Source organism: Cibotium barometz, chromosome 60 (assembly GCF_041138505.1).
Source record: "Cibotium barometz isolate CiBa-2024 chromosome 60, ASM4113850v1, whole genome shotgun sequence".
Lineage (NCBI taxonomy): Eukaryota > Viridiplantae > Streptophyta > Polypodiopsida > Cyatheales > Cibotiaceae > Cibotium > Cibotium barometz.
Genome location: NC_141105.1, coordinates 2,736,545 through 2,760,609, shown reverse-complemented (window position 1 = coordinate 2,760,609; position 24,065 = coordinate 2,736,545). Strand labels below are relative to the sequence as shown.

Genomic DNA, 24,065 nt, shown 5'->3' with positions numbered 1-24,065 from the left:
TGTTTTGGACTGTTCGGGAAGAGGAGAAGCAAGAGGACGGTGGGCTGATTTGCTGGACAGCCACTTGCAGGTTTTAGTTCTTCTTTGTTCCCACCCACCCACCCTTTTCAGAGTACATCCCCGCAATGGGAGATCTGTTTGAGATGGCCGAGACACATGTGAAGATCCCGACACTCCCCACGTTCTCGGTGGACCGTCAGTTGGACAGGAGCAACTACGGCATATGGAAGGTTATGATGGAATCTGTTCCGGAGTCTTACGGCCTCGCAGATTTCGTCGTTGTTGGTGTTCCACGGCCGGAAGTAGAGGAAGGGGAGTTACCGTCGATTCGGAAGGACCGGGAGGCTCAGACACACATGTGGGATCGTGTCAACGCCAGGGTCCGTTCGTTTATCTTTCTCAACTGCACACCGCAGGTAATCAATCATGTAAAGCACATGACGATGGCCAGAGGTATATGGCAGCATTTGGCTTCTCTTTACAACAGGGTATCGCCCATGAAGAGGATTTCCTTGGAAGTACAGATGCGGGTTATGAGCCCTGCAAAGTCGTCGACGATGCGGGAGCATATTAACAAGCTGCAGGCTCTTCAGCAGGAGGTTCTTCAGGCTGGGAAGGAGATATCATCAGAGGACATGGCCATAACGTTGCTGTCACACTTGCCCTCTTCGTACTCAGCATTTTACTCGTCTTTGATTACCAGTGGCAGGCTCAGCACCATCACGTGGGAGGAGCTTGTGCCCATGGTCCTGGACCAGGAGGAACGATTCACGAACCCTCCTCAGGGTGGAGGTTCGGAGCCCTTAACTGGCCAACGGTCGAAAGGCCGTAACTCGGGCAAAGGGAAGGCTTCATCGGAGAAGTCTTCTGAGAAGAAGTCCGACGCTAACCAAGAGAAACTGAAGGCAGAGAGGACCTGTTATGATTGTGGCGAGAAAGGCCACTATTGGAGGCAGTGTCCCAAGCGGAAGACCGAGAAGGGTGAAGATTCCTCAGTAGCAATCATGAAGACTCCGGCTTTTGTGCACCTGGAGGTGGTGGACATCGATGTTTCATTTTCTTCAGGAAGGGAGGAGATTGGAGGACTCTCCGCAACGGATACTCGGGAGTGGATTCTAGACAGTGGTGCTTCCAGGCACATGACTCCTTCCCGTTCCGGTTTACAGGATCTCTGCAGGCTTTCTGGTCACATACTTACTGGGGATACGTCCACTATCCCAGTTCACAGTGAGGGCAGGATGGAGATAGTTCCCGATGGCAGAGGGGGGAAGCATTCCTCCCAGGTGTTGTATGTCTCGTCACTTGGTTTTCATCTGTTGTCAGTGCATCAGGTTTGCAAGACTGGCGTACGGGTGGAGTTTGATGAGCATTTTGTTACTCTCCGGGACAAAGCAACAGGCCAGGTAGTTTGGGAAGGCGGAGTGGAGAATGGAGTTTACAAGCTTTCAGCACTCTCTCTCCCAGGTCCTCAGGTTTGTGATGAGTGGCAGTCTGGTAATGGCCACTTAAGTGTGGATACGCTGCAGGTGCGGGCTTTTCGGGACCTGCCAGTAGATGGCAGCAGTTGGCAGGAACTTTCCAGTACTGATGTTGGTAGTTCTTGTGTTCGTCAGTCAGAGGAAGCTGTTCGACGGAGGACAGTACGGTGGATCTCTTCACGAAGTCGCTCTCTCAGGATTTGCTCAGGCGGCACCCCAGCTCCCTGTGGTTGGTTTCACAGCCAGGAGCTGAGAGGGGGTGTTAGAAGTCATCTCCTGTCTAGATTTATACACCAGGGCCTTTGTTGTGGGTGTGCCCGCCCTTATGAGGTGTTTTATCATTTTTCCTCACTCCCCGCATTTTTCCCCTATTTTTTCCATTTTTTGTGGCTTGGGAGGCAACCCATTTGCTGTCCGACTGCTGAACTGGTCCACGACTCCATGCCAGAGCTGGCCTGCTGATGATTTGGCCGACTGGATGTGATGCTGGTCGTGGAGTTTTCAGGGCCAGACGGCTGCCTACAGCAGGCCGACTGCTGCTATGGGGGCATATAAATAGGCCCCCACCCCCATACCACTCATGGTATCATATCGGGATCTTCTTGTGTATATCAGAGCAGAGTTACATGTCTACATCTCTCTCTCTCTCTCTCTCTCTCTCTCTTGTGCTGTTTTTCTGCATGCGTTTTTTGCTCTTGTGTTCCCAGATCTGGTCATCATCTCCGCTGCGTATTCTGACAACAATATCTCTACGAATGAAATTAGCAGGATCTGTAACATTGTCCTCATAAAAGAGTTGCGGACCGGAGTGGGAGAGCCAAGCAACTGCTCCCCAGGTCAGATGCATGGCTCGACCACTCAATTTGCCCATAAGTTGGGCTACAGAACCCCAAATCTGCTATGCAGTGCTGCATCCCCATAAACAATGTTGTACAGTCTCAGAATCTGCAGCATACCTACGGCAGGGAGGTGCTACACCGAAAACCGATCTCCACTTATTGGTGGAGAGACCACCATGTAAGAATAACGAAAAGAAATGAGAGATCTGGCTCCTTCTGTATGAATGTCAAAGTCTATGCCAATATCTGCGCTGTATCACTGGAGATATATCATAGTTCTCCCAATGAGGCCTGAGAGTAGGGATCCTATGCATCTGTCGAGTGGGGAGAAGCCTGGCATTCCAGACCGTGAAACTGAAGAAAGGAAGGCTTTTCAAAGGATTAAAGACATCAATCCACTCCCACTCTCCTGGATCCCAATGAAGATATCTGATAGGACTGCCACCATATAACCACAAACACCAAGAGCCATGAGTCACTATCTGAGGAGAAGGGTCAATGAACCAGTGCTTCCTCGAACGACCAACAATCCTCACTGGACTAAGCCTAGTATCTGGGATGATAGAGTAAATGATGCAATCTGTAGCCTCCTGGCCCGAGAGAGCAATGACCTGCAGAGGTATGCCTATCCTCGAAAAGACTCCCAGCCAACTCGGATGATAGTCTCCATGAAAGGTCCTAGAGAGCCACTCATGCGGAATAGCTGCATCAATCTGATCAATGCGAATGCGAGAGTCCCTAAGATGCTGAATGGATGCAGCTCTCCGATCCTCCGGAAGACTCTCAAAGGTCTTCCAAGCAAGAACTGTGTATGCACCTCTCTCCCATCCTGACCATTGCATATAACGAGATGCACCAAGTGGCCGACCGACCTCATCCTTGATGAGCTTGTTCCACATAATAGGCTGTCGGTCAGCCTCATCCTCCAAAGACCTAGGAAGCCTTTGTCGCAAAAAAGATCTCATGCTTCTCCATGCTCTGACAATGGTTGCAATAAAAGGGGAAGATGGTACCCTGATATCAGCCTCTCTGAACAAAAATCATGCTTCTCCATGCTCTGACAATGGTTGCAATAAAAGGGGAAGATGGTGCCCTGATATCAGCCTCTCTGAACAAAAATCATGTGCTGGGCATCCAGTCTCTCCCGACCCGGGGTGTACATCCAGAAATCCGAGACAAGAAAAAATCCCTCCAAGGCTCAGTGCCTGGTAGGAAAACTTTGACCACAAGTTTGCAGAGCAAGGCCCTGCACTGAACATCGGAATCCATAATATTCAAGCCTCCCTCTCGTTTGGGCTGAATAACTGTGAGCCAAGCTACCCTAACACGAGTGTCCGAGGTGCCATCCAAACCTGACCAGAGAAAATTGCGGATCAATCTCTGCAATTGCCCAATGCACACACGAGAGAAGCACCAACAAGAGGCAATAAACCAAGCTGAGGCAAGCAATACCTGATTAGCCACCAAAGCTCTGGAAGCTAAATTTGATCTCGTGGAGCTCCAATGAAGGAGCTTCTTCCGGATACTCATAAGTACTGGAGCAAACTGCTGTGCAGGAGAAATATCGATCCCAACTTGGCATCCCAAATATCTAGCAATGCACCCTCTACTTATCCAAGTAAAACCAAGCTCTGCACCCCAAGCAACTCTCGATGAATCACTAACCCAAAAACCAACATATTTGTGCCAATTAATGAGTGTCCCTGTTGTCGAACAAAACTTCTCTAGTGCTACCCGGAAGAACATAAGCATATATGTGAAGCCTCCAAGAACATGGCTATGTCATCAGCTAACTCAGAGTCAACCAATTCCTCTTGACTACGAAGAGGCAACCTTAATCTAGAAATACCAGCAGTGGAGTGGAGAAAGATGCTCATGGCCTCTACAACTAGGATATATAATAATGGGGCTAAAGGGCAACCCTGCCGTACTGAGCGAGAAATCTTAAACCGCTCTCCTCTATCACCACAAACGAGCACGTTGCTGTGGGCATCACGATACATGCATGAAACTCCCTTGATCCATCTCTGGGAGAAGCCCATATGGCTAAGAGTACCCTCAAGGAAGTCCCAATTCACTCTATCATAGGCCATCTCAAAATCCAAGAGTAGAATGGCTAAGGGCTGATTGCTCGCTTTAGCCCATTTGACGGCCTCCCAAAATGAGAAAATGTTATCAAAGATGCTCCTGCCGTGTAAGAATCCATTCTGAGTATCATCAATGACATCCTGCAAAATTGGCTGCAATTTGATGCTCACTGCCTTAGCAAGAATCTTATATGCAGTCCCTAGTACGGTGATAGGTCTCCACTGGCCTATCAATGTCTTATTCCCACTCTTAGGAATAAGAGAAATAAGCCCCTTATCTTCTATATCTTGTAGTGGAACAAGGCCAACACGTGTCTCTTTATATGCTGTGATTGTGATCACCTCTAAACCCTTGAATGAACTGTGATGGTAAACATTTTTGAATAAGAAATTCCTTGTTCACAAAGCCCCTCAGTGAGAGAAGAAGGCATAGAACCTGTGTCCCACATCTCCTGGATAGCTGATGTGATCTCAGCCCCAATCTCATCCCAAAAAGTAATGAAAAAAACAGGGGAGAGTCCATCCTCTCTTGGACATTTACCATGAGGTAAGGCATGAAGAGCATGACTAAACCCTTGTATAGAAAAAGGGGCATCCAGAGCGGCACTCATCTCCTCAGTGATCAAATGTGGTAATGCATTCCAAACCTTCCGCTGTGCCTTGTGTCTCAAATCAGAGTGCGGCTCAACACTAAGAAGCTGGCAACAGAAATCAGTGGCAATCTGTCTAACCATAAGAGGATTTGAGTGAAGAGTGCCATGTGAATCCTGCAACCGCCTTACACTATCTCTGGCATGAGATGGGCGAGTAGCAAAGAAATGTTTGTTGCATCTACCCCCTATGTGTGTCCAAAAGGATTCCTGGGCATGGAAATGGTACTCCGCACGCTGCTTAAGAGAGTGATGAAGTTCTGCCCTAACAATTCATAAAGAATCTGCAATCCATTGAGCATGAGGATGTTTCTCGTGCTCTTTCTGTAAGGCAGCCAATCTACCTCTAACAGCCCCTTCTAAATCCAAGGCCTCTTGCCTCTTAGACAGGGCTCATGTGTGATAAAAGTCACTACTATCATAGAGAGCAGAGGCCAGGCTTTGAGGGGCCTGTGAGAAATCATGAGATCTCCAAATGTCAAGCATACAACGTGATAACTCTGCATCTGAAAACAAATGATCAGGGATGTGTACATGGGGTGCTGATCCATGGTAATTCGGATCTCTAATACATAAAACCACCGGGCAATGATCCGATTTAGAGGTGCTTGTAGCAATAAAAGTTTGCCCCCCTCTGTCAGGCACCCAATCATCCACATAAACTCTGTCTAACCGTGCATAAATACATCTTGCATCCCTTCTCCTGTTAGACCATAAATAAAGAAGAGTAGATGGTCTCCTAGAAATGTCATCCTCATGCCAACAACCTCTCCCAAGATGCTCTTTCAAGAGCCCTCATGTCCACCTCTTTTATCCATTGGCATCTCAACCATGTTAAAATCCCCATCAATAATCCAATGGTCGGCAAGAGGCACCGATGTAGTGAGAGATTTCCAGAAGACAATCCTCTCATCTCTATGGTTAGGAGCATAGAGGTTGAGAATACCAATGCATGTAGTACCGTGCATAAGAAGGATCCACTGCGCTCTTGCAGGCAAAATGATACCATGTCCAATGATGCAAGGCAAGATCAAAGCTGAGATACAGACACCACCCTTGGTACCAACATCTGGTGACCAAAAGGTGTGTCCCGAGAGAAGCTTGCCTGATCTCCCACGCTGGCTAGCATCCAGTTTATGCTCTTGCAAGAGCAATACATCCATAGGTCCACCTGTAATTGCACAATAAAGCTGGGTTTTTACAATTTGTTTCAATCGACGCGGAAACAAACCCCCAAGACTTTGAATGTTCCAAGAGACAATCCTCATAAGGACTTAGAGTAGGAATGACTAGATCTCGTGGTTGACGAAGGACCCCCTTTAGAGACGGAAGTACGTCTTGCATAGGTAAGGGAGGGAAAATCTGACGATGTAAACCTTACCTCTCTCTCCCACTCCGGGGGAAGGGCTAGTCCTTCAAACTGGAGAGGTACCATGACAATGCGAATGCGCAACATCATCCTCAAGGCTACAATCATCCTGTAACTGTAATGCAGCATCCTGTTGTGAAGGATCAAGATCATGTGACTGCAAAGCCTCATCCTCTAAAGAAGGATCAACATCTTGTGAGGCAAGAGCTGCGTAAGGGTTAGGGTGCTCCACAAGGGGTGTGGGTGAAGGGGCAGGTACGGGGCTCGAGGGTGCCTGCCATTCCTAACCACAACCCAACGTTGTGTGGTCTGTTGTGGTAAAGGAGCAACTGGAGTCTCGGCAACTGCAGAAGGCATCTGATGGGTAGGACCACGCTGCCTCCTAGCATGGCCCCTCGATCTGGGACAATCTCTAGCAATGTGGCCCTGTCGACAACAAATCTGACATTGGTTAGGTCTGCCTGCAATCTCCATCCTCTGGCGGAAATGAGATCCGTTAGGTCTCTGAAGCATAATATGATTGTCAGTAATCGATGGATTAGGAACAAGCACAAGGACCCGGGGTACACTATCAAGAGTGGCAGTAACAGCCGTGGCAGTTGAGGCGGGAGAGCTCAGAAGGACTGGTACCTCTAGAACCTTGCCAAAGGATGCCCTATGGAAGCTAAAAGCTTCCAATAGGACCAAGGAAGAGCAGGGAACCGTAGTGAGACCGGGGTAAGGCGCTAATCCTCCACCATTGGATCAAAGCCCACCTGGTACTAAAAGAAGAAAATTTTCCTAGGGCCAAGAGGGAAGGGGCTGCCAACCAAAACCTGAGAAGTAGCTTCTGAAGAATGAAAGTCCACCTGGAAGAAGCCTCAACCAAGCAAACGAGTATCTTGGAAGTGCGCAATCAGCTCCGAAGGGGCTGCTAGAAGCCATTCATGGGTTTGCGAACGAGAGGGGTGAGAACCATAAACTCTCACAACAAGGGTGGTTTGGACCTCAAGGGCAATGTTGTGCTGAAGAGAGGTGAGCTCTTCTTGTGGAAAATTGATGATTCTCCCGGCCAGTGGGGGTGATGAAAGATTGGCTGCGGCAGAAGAAGCCATAAAGCCAATCGAGAAAGTGTGGGCGGCCGACTTGAATCCAAATAAAAATGCTGCTGAAATAGAAAGGAAAACGGACAAGGCGGGTGCAGCAAGGCGGAAGCAGTATGTGGGAGCAACAGAGGCGGGAGCAGAAGAAGGGGGGCAGAGGTGGGAGCAGATGGGCGGGAGCAGCTGGGGCAGCAATGGGGCAGGTGGGGGCAGTAAAAAGGCAGCAAAGGGGCAGGCTGGGGCAGAGGCGGAAGGGGAATCAGCAGCGCAAGCTCACCTTCTCCAGTGACACGTTTTTTATAGCTGATTCTTCACTCTTAGCCACCATTTGTACCTGAATTTCAGTTGTATTATTTTTTTCTTGTACATAATACAGAGCAGTAGTTTTTAGGACTCCTGTGTGCGGTCTATGTTTGTTTCCGCTTCAATCTCCTCTCCAGAGTCCAAACCCTAGCACATACGCACGAGTGTTCTACAGTCTGTGTACCCTCACAGCCTTTGTACATCTTTGATCTCCAAAAGCTCTCAAAATTTGAATAATCTCTCATGCTGAGTCTACTGCTGAATGATGTGATTTGAATTGAGGGGCAAGAACCTGTAGAGCCTGCATAAAATATTCGGGGCATGCAACTTCTCCTTAGGTGGTATTGTATGGCTCCCTTGTAATATGAGAGTTAAAGACATAAGCAGTGCAACTAACTCTTTGGGCCCTTATGCATTCTTTGTTGCTTACCTTCCTTAGTTGCATTCAGTACTTGTGCCTAACCCCCTGATCTGTACTGTATAAGTAGGACCTTACATAGTGTTTCATAGTTGTACTTACCAAGACTAGGCTTCATATTTTTCATGATTTATCTTAATCAATCATTAGGTATATGAGATGTATCACGTAGCCATGTGCTTAAGCTGATTATTGCATTAAAGTTAGCACACAGAGACATTACAAGCCATTTTCCATGCAGCTCAAACATAGTTCCATTCCTGATATTTACGTCTCCCATACTTACACTCTTTCTGCCATATGGTATACTATCTCATGCTGTAAGTCTGTTTTGGCTGTAAGCTCTGAAATGCTTTATCCTTGTCTTCCATGTTCAATATGTTGCAGGTGAGGAACTGTCAAAAAAACAAGCAACACAAGAAGCTCAGATGAGAAAACTAAGAGCCCAGGTGATTGCCATGTTCAGTTTTTGACATTGATTGATAAGCACTTTCTTTTTGTTTAAATTTTTTGATGAAAAGCTTAGTAGCTTGTTGCTTTGAGAAGGCATTTTGAACCTTTTTTGATCAATCATTAGGTTTTTTGGTGGCTGGTTGTGGTGTTCAGATTCGGGAACTAGAGGAAGAGAAGCAGCGCCTCAAGTCCAAGCTTCAGGTAAAGATACAATTTTTATGAATGATCTGGGCAATGATTGTGTTTTGCACTTATAGATTTAGGAATTCCAGAACTTCAGAAACTTCCCTTCCTCATCAACATAGCCTTTTATCCCTGATCGATCAATTGATGAACCAGTGTTGGCCATCAGAAGACAGCTTTGACTCCATAGCTGCACCTGATTTTCTGATGTGGAATGATGCAGGTAGAAGAGGCAACAGTTGAAAGTATACGAAAAGACAAAGCAGCCACAGAAAAAGCATTGCAAGAAGCTGTTGAAAGGACCCAAGTAGAACTGGCGATTCAGAAAGAGTTCTACACCAATGCATTGAATGATGCCAAGGAGGCCGAAGCTCGGGCTGAAGTCCGTGCTGATACTGAAGCAAAGTTAGAGTTGGAACGTCGGCTGCGTGAAGCTGGGGACCGAGAGGCAGCACTTGTACAAAACCTTGAAGAGCTTCGTCAGGCATTAAGCAGGGCAGCACAGCAGGCAAGACACTGGTGCCTTTAATGAATGAAACTGATTGAGAAATGCAACTGAAGGCTTTTGCTTGCTTGAACCTCAGTATTGGCTGAAAGTTGGGTGGAATTGCTGTATTCTTTCAATGGCACAGGCTGCTTCTAGGGAAGACATGTTACAGAGGGATGTTGAGGACCTTGAAAAACGATGCCAGGTCATCCACCGTCAGAACCTTTTGATTCCACTTGTCGTCGAGTCCTTGCGGCAGAAAGATAGTCTTTATCTCTTTCTTGTGGCAGTGAAGGCATCAGGAAAGTAAAAAATGGTTTGGTCTGCAGGCTGCAGAGTTGCGGTATGAAGAGCTTGTGGCAAGTGTACCGGAATCAACTAGACCCTTGCTGCGACAAATTGAAGCAATGCGTGTATGGTTTCACGTGGCCTTTCATTTTTTTATGGGAGCCCTACAATGTTTATTATCCATGCACAAGGTCTTTAACTTTTGAATCTTAAAATCTAAGATACGTATTTTGTCACAGGAAACTATGGCTGTGCGTGCAGAAGCATGGAGTGGTGTTGAGCGTGCATTGAATGCTCGGCTGCAAGTGATTTTCCCACATAGCTTCCTTATCGAAAAAGTTTTTTTTTAAAATAATTATTTTAAAACAAAGAGTTCCAGCATAGTTTTTGGTTCTTAGGCTAGATGCAAAACTTTCCCCACCCATGCGGGAGTTAGGACTGGCAAGATTGCCTGCCGTCCACCCCTGACGGGTGGCCTGGATTCCAATGACTGGCAAGGGCAGGTTGTGTATATCCAACCCTAGTATGTTGAAGCTTGGCCTAGAAACATTCTTTCTAGTTTGGGCTGAGGTCTCTTGTTTGAGCTTTACTAAACTGGATACTTTCTGTTTGAGCTTTGTTAAAGGAAGCAGAAGCAAAGGCTGCAGCTTCACAAGAAAGAGAGCGAGCTATCAATGAGCGACTAACTCAAACCTTGTCACGAATGGCTGTCCTTGAAGCCCAGGTTTGCATAATCTTGCAGAGTCAATTATTGAACCTTAGGTGATTCAGTGTTCACAAGGGTAATCTTACCTCTTTGTTTTGCTTTATGTGAAGGTTTCATGTCTAAAAGCTGAGCATGCTCAGCTAACTCGATCACTAGAGAAGGAACGCCAAAGGGCATCTGAAAACCGGCAGGAATATTTGGCAGCAATAGAAGCAGCTGCAACCCACGAGGGCCATGCAAAGCAGCTCGAGGAGGATTTGAAGGAGCTTCGAAGCAGATTCAAGCGGGAACTTGCTGAAGAGAGAACAATGCGGGAGCTATTACAACAGGCATGAAGTTGGTTTTTTCAGTTTGTGTTTTCAAATGCCAATTATCTGGTTAAACCATCTTCAGAACACACAAAGCATTGAAGGGTTTCTTTATGGGTACACATTTAATGAAATGGCTCTGAAAGCATTGGTATCGTGGTAGCAGGAAGGTGTTCTGTGTGACTGCTTGTTTTAAAGAGGCTTATCATGTCTTTTTTTAAGAAGGTAGGTTGGTATAGATTGCTCTTTTTTTTTTGTTTTATTGATAGTGAACTTACCATGCCTAGGTGTTTGTTTGTGGCATTGAAGGAGGTAGAGCAAGAAAAGCAAAAGGCAATGAAACACGAAGCATTGCTGGGGAATGGAAACTGGCCCGTTATGGATAAAGCAAATGTCTCATATGCACAAGCTCCACTAGAATCCAGTATGACTTATAAATATAGAAGTGCTTGCATCCAGAAATAACAATGCATCAGAGCAATGGATTAACCCTATTATCAATGTAATGTCTTTGCAGGTCCAAGCAAGAGCTTAAGACGGTTTTCAAGTGCTTCTGGTGGAAGTCTGGAAGAAAGCTATTTCTTGCAAGCGTCCTTGGATTCTACATCAGATCAAATGGTTGGTGATCGACGAAATAGCAGTTCAGGTCTGCCACCTTATGCTGCAAAGGGCATGTTTCCTAATGCACCTGTGGAGCAACTAGAGGCTCTTCTATCCCAAAAAGAGGGTGAACTAGCTCTGTATACATCCCGGTTGGTAAGTAGAGAACTGCCTTCTTGACTAAATTCCTTTAGTGATATGATGCGAAATTTGAAGTTACTATGTTGGGTTCACATGTGCTGTATGTCAATCACTTGATAGTAGTGTCACCTCACAAGGGTGAAAAGTATGTCCTTATTTTTAACAACAGTGATGAGGGTGCATTCCTTGTAGGCTTCTTTGGAATCGACACGGGATGCACTAGCAGAGGAGCTTGTGAAGGCTACTACACAGGTTACTTAAGCCCTGTCATTTTCTTTATGCTAGCACAGTTGAACTTGAATTTTTTTTTAAAATGGACTCTGTGTTTTGTGCAGTGCGAAAAGCTTCGGATAGAAGTTGGGTCTTTGCCAGGCCTACTTTCTGAATTGGAATCATTGCGGCGCCGACACACGTCAGCCTTGGAGCTCATGGGAGAACGTGATGAGCAGGTTTGACAACATTTTTATAGAAGACTTTTCTTACAGGTAAGGTTAAGCTCCGTGGGGGAGCCCTGGTGCCTTGCCTCACCCCTGAAAAATGCCAAGCCAAAAAAGCTGCTGGCCAATGTTTCTTTTGTGATTCCACCAATCACATTGGGAAGAATCCAAGGAACCCGAAGAATTGGACTAATAAGGGCTAGACTCGTCCACAGCAGCTGTCTCAACATCACCCTGCCTTCTCCCACAGCAGCTGTCTTGACAACACCAGCACTGCCTTCTCCCCCTCTCACTCCCACAAGTATCACAGCTTCTCTCTTTTGACTTGATCCAGGATCTGAGTTCTTCTCTTTTCACATGATATGGTGATGTGCCAAGTACGATTCCATGTCCATTATCTTTGATGGAGGTGGTTGAAGCTGCCTACAGTGGTGGACACCAGCATTGTGGTCTTGGCCACCATGAGGTGAGGCAAGCAGAAGCAATCGAAGTAATATGGGGAAAGTCTTTGGAGGATGCCCAGCAGGTTTTTGGGTAGTTTCGTGGGTGCCATACCTTCAAAGCGGTGCCTTTAGATCAGGTGGACATGATTCTGGGGCATCCTTGGTTGTTTGATCACAAGGGAGTGGTCTACCACATCGAACATTGGCTGACCCTCCAGGATGTTTCCGGTCACTTGTTGAAGAGGTTATTGGGTACTCTTTTCCTTCTCACAGAGGACTCATGTTTACGTCTCCGCTCTTTAGATGAAGCGGGTGGTATGCAAAGACGGTCATACTTGTATGATGTATGTTTGGGCTATGGCATCCGATGAGCTGGATAGACTCCCAAAAGCTAGGAAGCGGGATTTGGATCAGTATGGTCACCTCTTCAGTACGGAGTTACCAAATGTGTTACCGTCCTCGAGGCCTGAGAATCATTGCATTATTTTCATCCCATGTGATAAGTCTCCCTCACGTCTCCTTCCTACAGGATGAGCGTTCCTAAGTTAATTGAGCTCAAGCAGCAGTTTGAGGAGAGTTGGCTTACGTGTGAGTTCCTTGCCATTTAGAACTTTGGTCATCTTGGTCAAGAAGGATGGGAGTACGTGGACTACTCGTGCTATGGTGCAAGAGTTATGAGAGAGAGGAGAGCAACGAAATCATAACCATAAGCATTTTTGCAAATATACCTAAATCCTACTATATATTCTATGTGCAAGAATTTTACAACTGACTATTCGAGTACATGTGGATGACAGGTATACACTTCGTGATCGGAGTGATGGAGACATTGTTGTTGCATCCGGTACACTATGCCATGATCTTTATAGGTTGGATAGATATGAGAGATTGGCACATGATACATGCTTAGTTACTATCACATGTGCTATGAGTGACATGGAGCTATGGCATGCCCACTTCGATCACTTGAATTTTGGCAGTTTGTTGCGTCTTAAAAGGCAAGAGATGGTGTGAGAATTGCGATAGCTTGAAGGTCCCTATCAAACATGTGTGTGAGGGGTGAATTTTGGGTAAAATGTAACGAATTTATAGTGCCTTATACTCCTCGTCAAAACGGTGTGGCAGAGAGGAAAAACATGTCTCTTATGGGGATGGCACTATGCATGGTGAAATGGCAAGATTTGCCCCGATTTTTGGTTGGAGGCCGTTATGTGTGCCTCTTATGTGCTCAACAGGTGCCCCACCAAAGCCTTGTAGACATTGACGCTCTATGAAGCTTGGAATGGCAGGAAGCCCTCAGTGGCTCACATGCATGTCTTTGGGTGTCTTGCGTATGCTCTTGTGCCTGAGCAATACCGTAGCAAGCTTGATGACAAGGCAGTCTAATACATTTTGTGGGATATAGTTTAGAAAGCAAGGGGTATAGACTCTACTTTCTAGCTACAAAGGGGATATTGGTGAGTACAGATATGGTTTTTGTGGAGAACTTAGTTCAGCCCATCTTTCATAGAAAAAATAGCAAAGTGTATGTGCACAGGATACATGTCTTATCCTCTTCTTTTGGGATGAGATGAATAAGACTCTCTGGAAAGAAAGAGTGCATATTTCCTATGTTCCACATCACTAAAAGGCCATAGTAATCTGTTCCGCAAAGTCATCCCAAAAAGCCAAGAAAAAGGAGGGCGATAAACCATCTTCTTCTAGACACTTACCATGGGGTAGTGCAAGGAGTGGCCATCTCACCTCATTAGCTGAAATTGAGGCATCAAGGAATATCCTCATCTCTTTCGTGATTAGCTGTGGTATGGTGGCCCACACCTTTTTCTGTTTCTCTATCTCTCGTAGGAGAATGAGATTCAGCAAAGAGTAGTTGACAATAAAAGTCGAGTGCAAGGTGTCTCAATCCGAGTGAATAGTACTGTGAGCATCCTGCAATTTTCTTACACTTTCTTTGCTAAGAGATGGACCATGAGTTGCAAAGAAGTGTTTATTACATTTGCCACACCCATCTCGATCCAGAATGATTCCTGTGCATGGTATCCTGCTCCATGGCATGTGCAACTCAGTCCTGACAGTGCAAAGAGTATGTGTAATTGAAAGGGCATCAAGATGCTTTTCATGCTCTCTCTGCAAGGCTGCCAACCTGCGTCTGATAGCCCTCTCATGATCAATAATCTCCCGTCTTCTCTGTAGGGCCACTAGAACAATTACATTGGCTGTCATCTAAATGTGCTCCTACATGAGCAGAATGTCATTAGTAACTGCAGGGTGGAGTTGTCCCCTCACGACTCTATCTCCGGTAGCAAGGAAAAATACCGCTTAACCCCCGTATATTCCATATCTTCATGAGTAAAGAAAAGTGCGACTAGACCTTGTGGTCAATGATGATGCATCACCACTCAAGGAGACGGAACTTCTTTCATAAGTAGACACCTGGGAGAAGGCGAGGTGAGTAAAGTCCTCGGGAGAGAACATTTCTATGTCATAGCATGGGTGAAGTGTCCCATCCTTTGTCTGAAATGCAAACCATCCGGTCTCTGCAACGTGATGTGGCCATCTGAAATGGATGGATCAGAGACAAGGACATTAACTTGACCTATGGATCTCAACAACTTGCAGAAGGCCCGTGGGAGGCCTAGAAACCTGAGATGTGGCTTCCAGAGAATCAAAGTCTACTTGGAAGCTCTACCAACAACTAGACGAGTAAGAAGTATCTTGGAAATGCTTTGTCAGCTCATGTGGGACAGCCGCCAGAAGCCAACCCCGTACTTGAGAGCGGTATGATGAGAGCCATAAATCTTGCTGATAAGGGTTTTCTGTGTTTCCTGTTCAATATCACACTGGAGGACTTGGGGCTCATCTTGGGAAAAGTTGGTAGTTCGCCCGGCCGATAGGGATGATGAGGGATTTATTAGGATTCAGAGCTTAGTGTGTGTGAACAACCTCTTAAGGTGTGAACACCCTCTTATGAGAAGATAGGACAAGTGTGCCATGTGTCAGTAGTATAATGTGTGTGTGATTTCTATGGTCAGAAGATAAGGCTACCAGCCTACAAAAGCATGTACTGTGAAGGGTTTGATCATCAATCAATAACTATCATTGAGTTGTGCAAATCCTTCTCTCTCTTGAGCTTATCATCTCTCTCTCTCTCTCTCATATCTGCCTCACAGTCTGCACAGCTCCTGCAGTCAACATGTAAGCTGTACATGGTATCGGAGCCACCTCCCGTACTTGCTTCCACCGCTGTTCTTGGCACCCGTGCAATTGCAGCAGTCGTCGTCACTGGGCGCCTCTGGCTGTGCCATCACCATCTCCTCTGCTGCTCCACCATTCCGCTACCTGAACTGGCGGAGCTTGTGATAGAGCTGCCGGCTGAGCTGAACAGGGTGCTCCACCAGCCTGGCTGAGCTGTGGTGAAGAAAATCCCAGTAAGGGATTATCGGATGGACCCTCTTTTTTGACCTCCCATCGCCATTTTTCCTTCTTGGCTGCAGTCACTACCGCCAGCTGCCTGCCTCTTGCACAGAGCCATTGCCCTCAGCTCAGCACCACCTGCTGCGCCTATTCTTTGCATCAGCTTCTGTGCACTGTGCAGCCAGCCATCAGCGGCGTCAATCCTGACCGCTGTACTTACTACTGTAGCAGCTGGGTCTCGTCGCCTCCATCACTTGCTGCTGCAGCTGATTCCGCCTCAAGAGCACCATCAGCAGCTCCTCCCTCGACGACATCTGTACCTGGAGGAATCACAAACATGGAGCTCAACAGTAATTTGGGGATTTCCAAAGATCAAGTGATATCATAGTCACAAGAAACGTGTTGAGGTTTTTTTCGTTTCAAGGTTTTTGGGGTTTTGTTTAGAAAGGTTTCGTCCCTCGGCTAAGAAACCGCGAGGTTTCGAAAAATCAATGATTTCATAAAGTATAACAACTGAAAGAACTTATAGTAGCCATCTAAAAACATAGTGTAATGATGAAAAAATGGTGTCTTCTCACACATCTCAAAGAACTATCCTTGTTTTGGTGAGGCATTATAGCAATTTTGCCTGATTAGATGCCACAAGTGGTTCAATGAAGGACTGTTAAGAAATTGAAGAAGAGAAGGTAGAAATTGGGAAAGATTTAAGACATTGAAGGATGGTGTATGAAGAAAAAGGAGAAAGAAGAGAGGAGAAGAAGAGAAAAGGAGAAGACAAGCAAGGGAGAAGAAGGGGAGAGAAGTAGAGAAAGGAAGATGAAGAAGAGAATGAAAGGGAAGGAGCAGAAGATGGAAAAGGGAAGGAGGGAGGCAAGAGAAGAAGAGGGAAGGGGGAGGGGGGAAACGAAACCTGAAATCTGGGTGAAACTGCCGTATTGGAGAGGTTTTGAGGTTTTTAAAAACCATTTTGAAGTTTCGAGGTTTCGAGGTTTCAAAATCTAGAAATAGGTTTTTTTGTTACTAGGAGTGATATATGTCTAAATACCCACTTCTACATTTACAACATTTGGGCTTTTTCAAGTAAAGCGTCATGGAGACCAGCAAAGCTAGCGTGGCCATTGAAAAGTTCAATGGAAGCAACTTTCTAACGTGGCCAATAAAGATGTGTCTTCTCGTGAAGTGAGATGGCGTCGGGAACGTGGTCAATGGTGCAGACTCCAAGCCAAGCGACAGAGTGGAGAAGATTTGCACATGGAATGACTGTAATGACAAGGCCATAGCGCTTATCGGGCTCGGGTTGTCTGACAACGTGGTTCATCACGTGGATTTCACTAAGGGCTCAAAGGAGGCTGGCAAAAAGATCCTTCTATTAGTTACCAAGAAAAACAGCCATAATGGCTAAGTACAAACTCGTCCCTAAATGGGAAGCGAGAGTCTAGAAGCATCTTCTCCTCCGGCTGGCCGCTCTAGGAGGAGAAGGCTATCTCATACAACGGGGGGAGGGGGAAACAACCACATAGGTCATCTATAGTGCCAAATAGGCTCGCCACCACTGTCAGTAAGAAAGGGAAAAAGACGGGAGATGCTCAAGAAGTCCTCTCGGCACTTCCACATGCGGTCTAAGCCACTTTGAAGCTTTCTCCACTGACCATGGAGGGTATGAATGGCCAGATGCTCTTGATGGACTCCATTGGCGGGGTGAAGGTGCCTTTGATGGCTTCACTGCATCGAGCTCTCCAGATGTGCCACACAACAATACTGTTGCGAATCTCCCATCTCTGGCTAGAACTTGGAGTCCACTGACTTGCAGGTGGAGCTGGAACGGGCACTGCAGAAATACGAAGGTGAGAGACCTGAAGGGCTAGTCCACCCTCCTCATATGGCATGACGACCATGGCCTTAGTGGCCGCCCAAGCAACTATGCCCACATAACAATGCGGGAGGGGACCCGGGTCCCGATCCATAGTGAAAATCCATAGGATCCGCTACCAAACCTCTTGAGCCTTTGGGCAATCCCAAAGACAATGATGTTGGGGCTCTTGGGGATGCCATGCTTGATGAACACTCCCAGCCACTCCGGAGTCCGAAGAGATGGAGGAGGGTCTGGTATCAGGGCAACAACTCCAAAGGGATGGAGTCGTCGATGTTGAGGCTAAGTTTGTCCTTGCCTTGGATCCCAATAAGGCGCTTCTCTTGGGCGCTGTATGAATGTAAGCCAATCTCCAAGTGACCTAGTGGGGCCCGTGCTCACGGACCATGGGGTGCCAGATCAAAGGCTGTTGGAGACGCTCCTTGGAGGTTGTTGGAGCTGATTGCTGAAGGGCTAGCCTCATATTATCCCAAGCATGCAAGAGATTGGCTTTGAATCTAAGCTCAAATGCTGGGCTAAAGGCACGAGCTTGCATCTTTGTGAAAATCCATCTCATGCTCTGAGGCCAAGGGCCTCCTAGAATTGGGGTGCGGGTGGAGATCCTAGCTAGGAGGAAGTCCTTCCAAGGCTCACCATGCGGAAGAAAGCTCGAACAATCAACTTGCCAAGAAGGGCACGGCTCTGAATGGAGGGGTCAATAAAGGGTCTTGTCACCTAAGAGCCAAAAACAGCTCCTCCCAAGCCGAGTACTTTGTGTCAAAAACTGTAGCCATGCCACCTCCGAGTCTGTCCTCTCTGTGGACTCTAGCATGTTAAAATCCCCACCCATACACCAAAAATCCGCCTGCGGTAGGAAGTGACGAACTATACTCCAAAAGGTTTTCCTGCCTACTGGAGTGTTGGCGCATACACGTTCAAAAAGCCCACACAGTCCTCCCTAATCCTGATGGTCACCCACTAAGCTCGTCGAGTGACCACTGTCGGCAATAGCTGCTCACTGATGGAATGCATACTCCACCGTGTCTCGTCGAGTGCGAGAGTCAACCACTGTCGGCAATAGCTGCTCACTGATGGAATGCATACTCCACCGTGTCTCGGAGGGGCCAAATGAACGGGACTAGAAGGTGTGACTTTCGCCTTGGTGGAACTTCCCGCATTGGTGGGGGTACGTCCCTCTAAAAGATGGTGTTCCTGAATGAAGAGAATGTCAGCGGGTCCACCAACTGTTGCTCTGTCTAAGGACACCACGCCTTTGAAAGCATTGTGGGCCCTCTAAACCTTGGATGTTCCATTTAGTCAATCCACATAAGTAAGATCTGTGGGAAGCAGAACTGTTGGAACTGCCCTCCACTTAAGAGTATTGGGCGTGGGTTTCAATGGAGAGTAGTCACTGTCGGTCCTGGGGGGACGCCACGTCAGATGGGCACGAATCTTGGCCTACGTGTGGAGCCACTCCATTCGAGCCCTGGAGTGTGCATACTCTGGACTCCACCTGTCACAATGCAGGTATTTGTAGGAGGGGGGTAGGGGTAGTGCTAGTGAAACATGAAGAAACACAAAAAGCTGCACCTCCTGGCTAGAGGAGACCATCTCCCCTTCCTGATCTTTGTGGTTTGAGCCACCCAACTCCATCTGAGCCAAAGGTGGGTAAGCACATCAGTGATACACAGGTCATGCAAATAGTACGAGAGCTCTATAAGGTGACGGTGGCTGAGGCGAGGGAGGCAAAGGCGGGGGCTGAGGTCGAAAAGGAGCTAAGATGGGGGTTGAGGGCCCGGGGTGGGGGGGAGGGAACATAATGGAGGGGGAGGCAAAAGAGAAGGCGATGAGGGAGGGGGCATTGAAGAGGCGAAGGTGAGGGGGCCGCAGGGGAGTAGCGTGATGAGGGAGGAACCGGCAGAAGGGAGGTGAAGGTGTGATGAGGGAGGGCAAAAGCGAGGAGTGCAGGTGGGAGGTAGCAAGGCGAAGGGGCTGCACATAAGCATGGGGTGGGGGGGAATGAGATGCTGGTGCGCAGGGGGAAGCTCCAACTTCACAGTCTTTTCCTTCAAGCGATTTGCTAGCGCATCACTTCGTGGCTTCTCCATCTAAAAATGGACATTGACCCAACTTAATGATTTTATTACCAAACAAGTTTTTTAACTCCAAAGTCTTCCTTTAGCAAAAGAATTTCCGCTTGAAAATGAATGAAAAAGAAACTTTGGGAGAATATTTGAGCAACATCGGCTCTATAATACAACTCTCTGCCTTGGGAGTTACAGTGGATGAGGATGACAAGAAAGCTATGCTTCTATCAAGTATAGAAGAGGTTTCAAAATTTTCAAAAACCTTGATTGTATTAAGGGTGGCTTGGGAAATGCCTTATGACGAGATGAATACAATTCTCATAGATGAAGACCGCCGCAAAGAACAATTTGAGGTTTCCTTTGAGTCAAATAAGGCCATGTTCACAAAGGAAACAGGAAAAAGAATCAGATGCAACTTCTGCAACAAGCTTGGACATAGAGGACCGATGCTTCAAAAAGATGCACAAAGAGCAAGAGAAGGTGCATGCAAACCTGGTGGCAGAAGATGAAGAAGTCCATGAAGCAGAAGCATCAGATAATGCAGCTACTGTCATGGATAATCTTTCTCTAAATGAGAGTTTATAATTGGGCTTTTTAAAAGCCAATATGTGTGGGTCATGGGTTGTTTGCCTGGGTGGTCCCACAAAACTGATTGTAATAAATGTTGTGTGTTAGTCTTTCCTTCTATGTGTGTGTAATAAGCCTTGAATCTTATAAAAGATACCCGTGTTTGGATCAAGGGGGGGTTGTCCTGATAGATTGATGTTCGGTGTCATTTGTGGTCAAGCTCTTAATCAGGCTTGACATGAGAGTCGAGGTTTCACATACTGGTGCGTGGTTATATAGAATTTAACACTGAAATCACAAGATTGTCATCATTTCATCATTGCCATATCCCACATACATAGCCATAACAATTGATTATACAATTTGGAAATACTGAAAAGAAATGATACTGCACTAGGGACCAGAATATGGGTTGGTCCCCCCCCCCCCTCCCCCCCCTCACCTTTTTGAAGGATTTGTATTGCCTTAAGGGAGAAAGAATTTCACAAGTACATAAAATGGGTGGTTTGGCCCAGCCATACACCACCGTTTCTTCCAAAATAATTGAATATGAAAACAAATTCACAAATACTATACTTGCCCACAAGTAGCCCAGCTACAATTTAGCAATATGGTGCCCAGCATCCTTCACCAAGATTGCCAAGCAATCCCAAATAGAATGGAAGCCCAGCTTTTTGCAATTGTAGCTTAGCTTCAATAAGATCAACCAACTAGTGGCTGTAAATCAGCCTTAGGAGAATGCCCAGCACTTCCCAAAGGTTTTCCCACGTAGAAGCAGTAGCAACCGGAACCAAGATGATTCTCCCACAGCTTCAATCGTTGGGAATAGTCTTCTTCTTCTTTTGCAAGCTTGAATGCAGATTTCCAATCCTGAAAATCAGAATTCAACTAGCTTCTTAGTGTTTTTGGAGAGAGAAAACACAACGGTAGTGCTGGAAGAATACCTACAATAAGGGCACTAGATAGAGCAATACACAAAGGGCCAAGAAGTGTGTTGAAATGGGGCTGAGAATCTGAATTTATACAGCTATAATCAGCGTAGAAGGATGCGCCAAGATGAAGAGGAGTGGAGGATATTACTCATGAAAAGTTGAGGTAGGGAGAGGTTTGTGCATGACTTTTGGATCACAAAGAATGGCTACTAATGATAAGAAGCAACGCGTGTAGTAAAAGTTGAGGAAAGGCTGCAACTCGTGTAGTAAAAGTTGAGGAAAGGCTTACTTTTCTTACTTTTCTTTTTGAGTTAACTAACTTGCATGACTTCTTATAAGGAAAAGTGAGCTTGGAACTTGCATGGCACATTTTTAGGTGTATGAAAGGATAAAGCATTGCATGATGCATGCATGTAACTGGAAAAGCTTGCATGGGGATTTCTAGTGACATGCATGGAAGTTTATGGCCATGCATGTTGCATGCACGGGGATTTCTAACCATGCATGTCACATGCATGGGGGTTTCTGTCGAAACAAAGAAAACAATAGATAAAAAATAAGCTATGTACATAAATGTATGCATTTAAACACATATTTTGGAAGAAACCCCATCTATTCATATGTACTTGATATTTGCAAGAGCTATGGTATTTGGCTCTCCAAGATCCATCAAATATCCATGGCATTATGTATTGCATTTGGTTCTCCAAGATCCATCAAATGCTTAACATGCTTCTATTCAGCCAGGAGCTCGTAGATACAGCTAGCATACACATACATGGGAAGCATAACCATAAAACATTCCATGGCTACATGTAGTGTCCAACACCCATGTCCATGGATAATAGAGAATTTACACTATGAATCCCGGAGAAATTAGGGAGTAGTTACATCCCCGCAGCTTCTAAACTATTGTCCTCGAGTGAAAAACTTCCAAATAATTCTTGAGGAGATCGGGATATTCTTTGAGATCTTGTTCTTGCATCCACTTGGAATCCACTTGGAATCCATAGGGGAATAGTTCTTGAATTTAACTAAAAACTTGCGTATGACCTTACCTCCCTTAAGCTTGCGCTCTTGATGGAAGACAATCTGTTCTGGTTGAAGTACTTCCTCTAAATCATCCACTTCTGGTGGATCTTTTGTAACTAGTTGAGAAGGCAGAGTTACAATATATGGTTTCAACAAGCTGATGTGGAAAGCATTATATATCTTCCAATGATTGGGCGAAGCCAACCTAAAAGCCACATCATTAATCTTTTGAATAACTTGAAATGGACCATATTACCTGTTGGTGAGTTTGATAGCCTTGCCTTCTTGCCCTGACCTCTTGCGGAGACGTGCCTTTTCAAACTTGAGAAGAACCCAATCCTTCTCTTTGATGTCCTTATGACGCTGATGCTGATCGGCAGCCTTCTTGTGCTTTGCTTGAGAGTGTTGTATGGCTGTCCGAACTTGTGCATAGGCGGTATCCAAGTTCATATTCATCAGCAGCAAAAATTTCATCCTTAGTGCGAAGAATGGGTGGAAGTATGACCTTACCTTAGATAACTTCAAAGGGAGCTTTGCCAGTTGAGGAATGCACTGTGTTGTTGTATGCAAACTAGACCAAGGGTAAATACTTCTCTCATGCTGCCTTCTGATCATCAACATAACATTTGAGTAGATCGAGGACCACTGATTTAGCTATTTCACTTTGCACATCAGTTTGGGGATGATAAGCAGAAGAGAAACTCAGCTTAGTACCCATATTGTCAAATAGAGCTCTCCAGAATAAGCTCGTAGTCCTTGGATCTCTGTCTCCCACAATGGACTAGGCATTCCATGATGTTTGAAAACATGAAAAAGAAAGAGTCGAGCCATATGGTTGGGCTTGATAGTCTTTCGTACGGGAATAAAATGAGTTTGCTTACTAAAGCGATCAATAATAGTCCAAATAGCATTATTACCATAAGCAGATCGAGGAAGATTTGTGCTAAAATCCATTGCTATACTCATTGCTATCCTAAGGTGCTTGAGGTATAGGCAAAGGCTGAAGTAAACCAGGCGACTTATGCCTGTCATACTTTTTGCCATACCACACACTCACTAACATATTTTTCTATATCAGCCCGCATAGAGGGCCAATAGAAATATCTTTCCAAAGCTTGAGTAGTGGGCAAAATACTTCTATGGCCTGCATAGGGAGGTGCATGCGCTTCATCCATGACTTTTTAACGAAGTTTCTTGACTACAGAGATGGCTTGATACCGATATAAGTAATTATCCTTAATAGAGAAAGGATGGACTGATTTTGCAGCCTGTAAATCAGTCCATATCTCTTTGAAATCTTCATCAGAATTATACATTTGAGGCATAGATGAAAGGTTCTCATGATAGGCAGTGGTAATAGCATTCACCTTGGGTCTACGAGATAATGCATCAGTTTGCTGAATTATTCTTTCCAGAAGTGTGTAGAATCTGAAAATGAAATATGGAAAGAAAATTAGCCCACCGCATCTGCTTCTCTGAGAGTTTTCTTTGTGTGAGAAAATGCCGGATACTCTGATGATCGGTTTTGACCATAAATTGAACACCTAAAAGATAATTGGTTAAAGCATGAATCATAGCCATTAATTCTTTCTCATAGATGGTACCATGCATCTCTGTGTCTTGTAATCTTTGACTTTCAAAAGCCACAGCATGGCCTTCTTGGTTTAACACTGCTCCTATGCAATCACCACTTGCATCACATTCCACAACAAAAGGTTTATGCAAATCTGGCACAGTAAGAACTGGCCGTTGACTAATGGCATCTTTTAGCTTTTAAAAAGCTATCTTTTGTCTAATATCCCAAACAAAAGCAATCTTTTTCTTTGTGAGATCATGCAATGGACTAGCCAAAAGAGCAAAATGTTTAATGAACCTGCGATAATATAAACATAAACCAAGAAAACTTCTAACT

At 45.8% G+C, this 24,065-nt stretch overlaps 1 protein-coding gene across 1 annotated transcript in view; it reads left to right on the top strand.

The window, feature by feature from the left end:
• Positions 1–24,065, top strand: part of GC5 (golgin Putative 5) — an 82,907-nt gene that overhangs the window by 42,328 nt on the left and 16,514 nt on the right. Inside the window, exons 7-18 of the mRNA XM_086794014.1 lie at positions 8,614–8,675; positions 8,833–8,880; positions 9,086–9,370; positions 9,495–9,554; positions 9,679–9,762; positions 9,877–9,942; positions 10,263–10,361; positions 10,454–10,672; positions 10,961–11,075; positions 11,169–11,407; positions 11,585–11,644; positions 11,728–11,841. Of these exons, the coding sequence (XP_086650140.1) occupies positions 8,614–8,675; positions 8,833–8,880; positions 9,086–9,370; positions 9,495–9,554; positions 9,679–9,762; positions 9,877–9,942; positions 10,263–10,361; positions 10,454–10,672; positions 10,961–11,075; positions 11,169–11,407; positions 11,585–11,644; positions 11,728–11,841 (1,451 nt within the window). The remainder of the gene's footprint in view (positions 1–8,613; positions 8,676–8,832; positions 8,881–9,085; positions 9,371–9,494; positions 9,555–9,678; positions 9,763–9,876; positions 9,943–10,262; positions 10,362–10,453; positions 10,673–10,960; positions 11,076–11,168; positions 11,408–11,584; positions 11,645–11,727; positions 11,842–24,065) is intronic.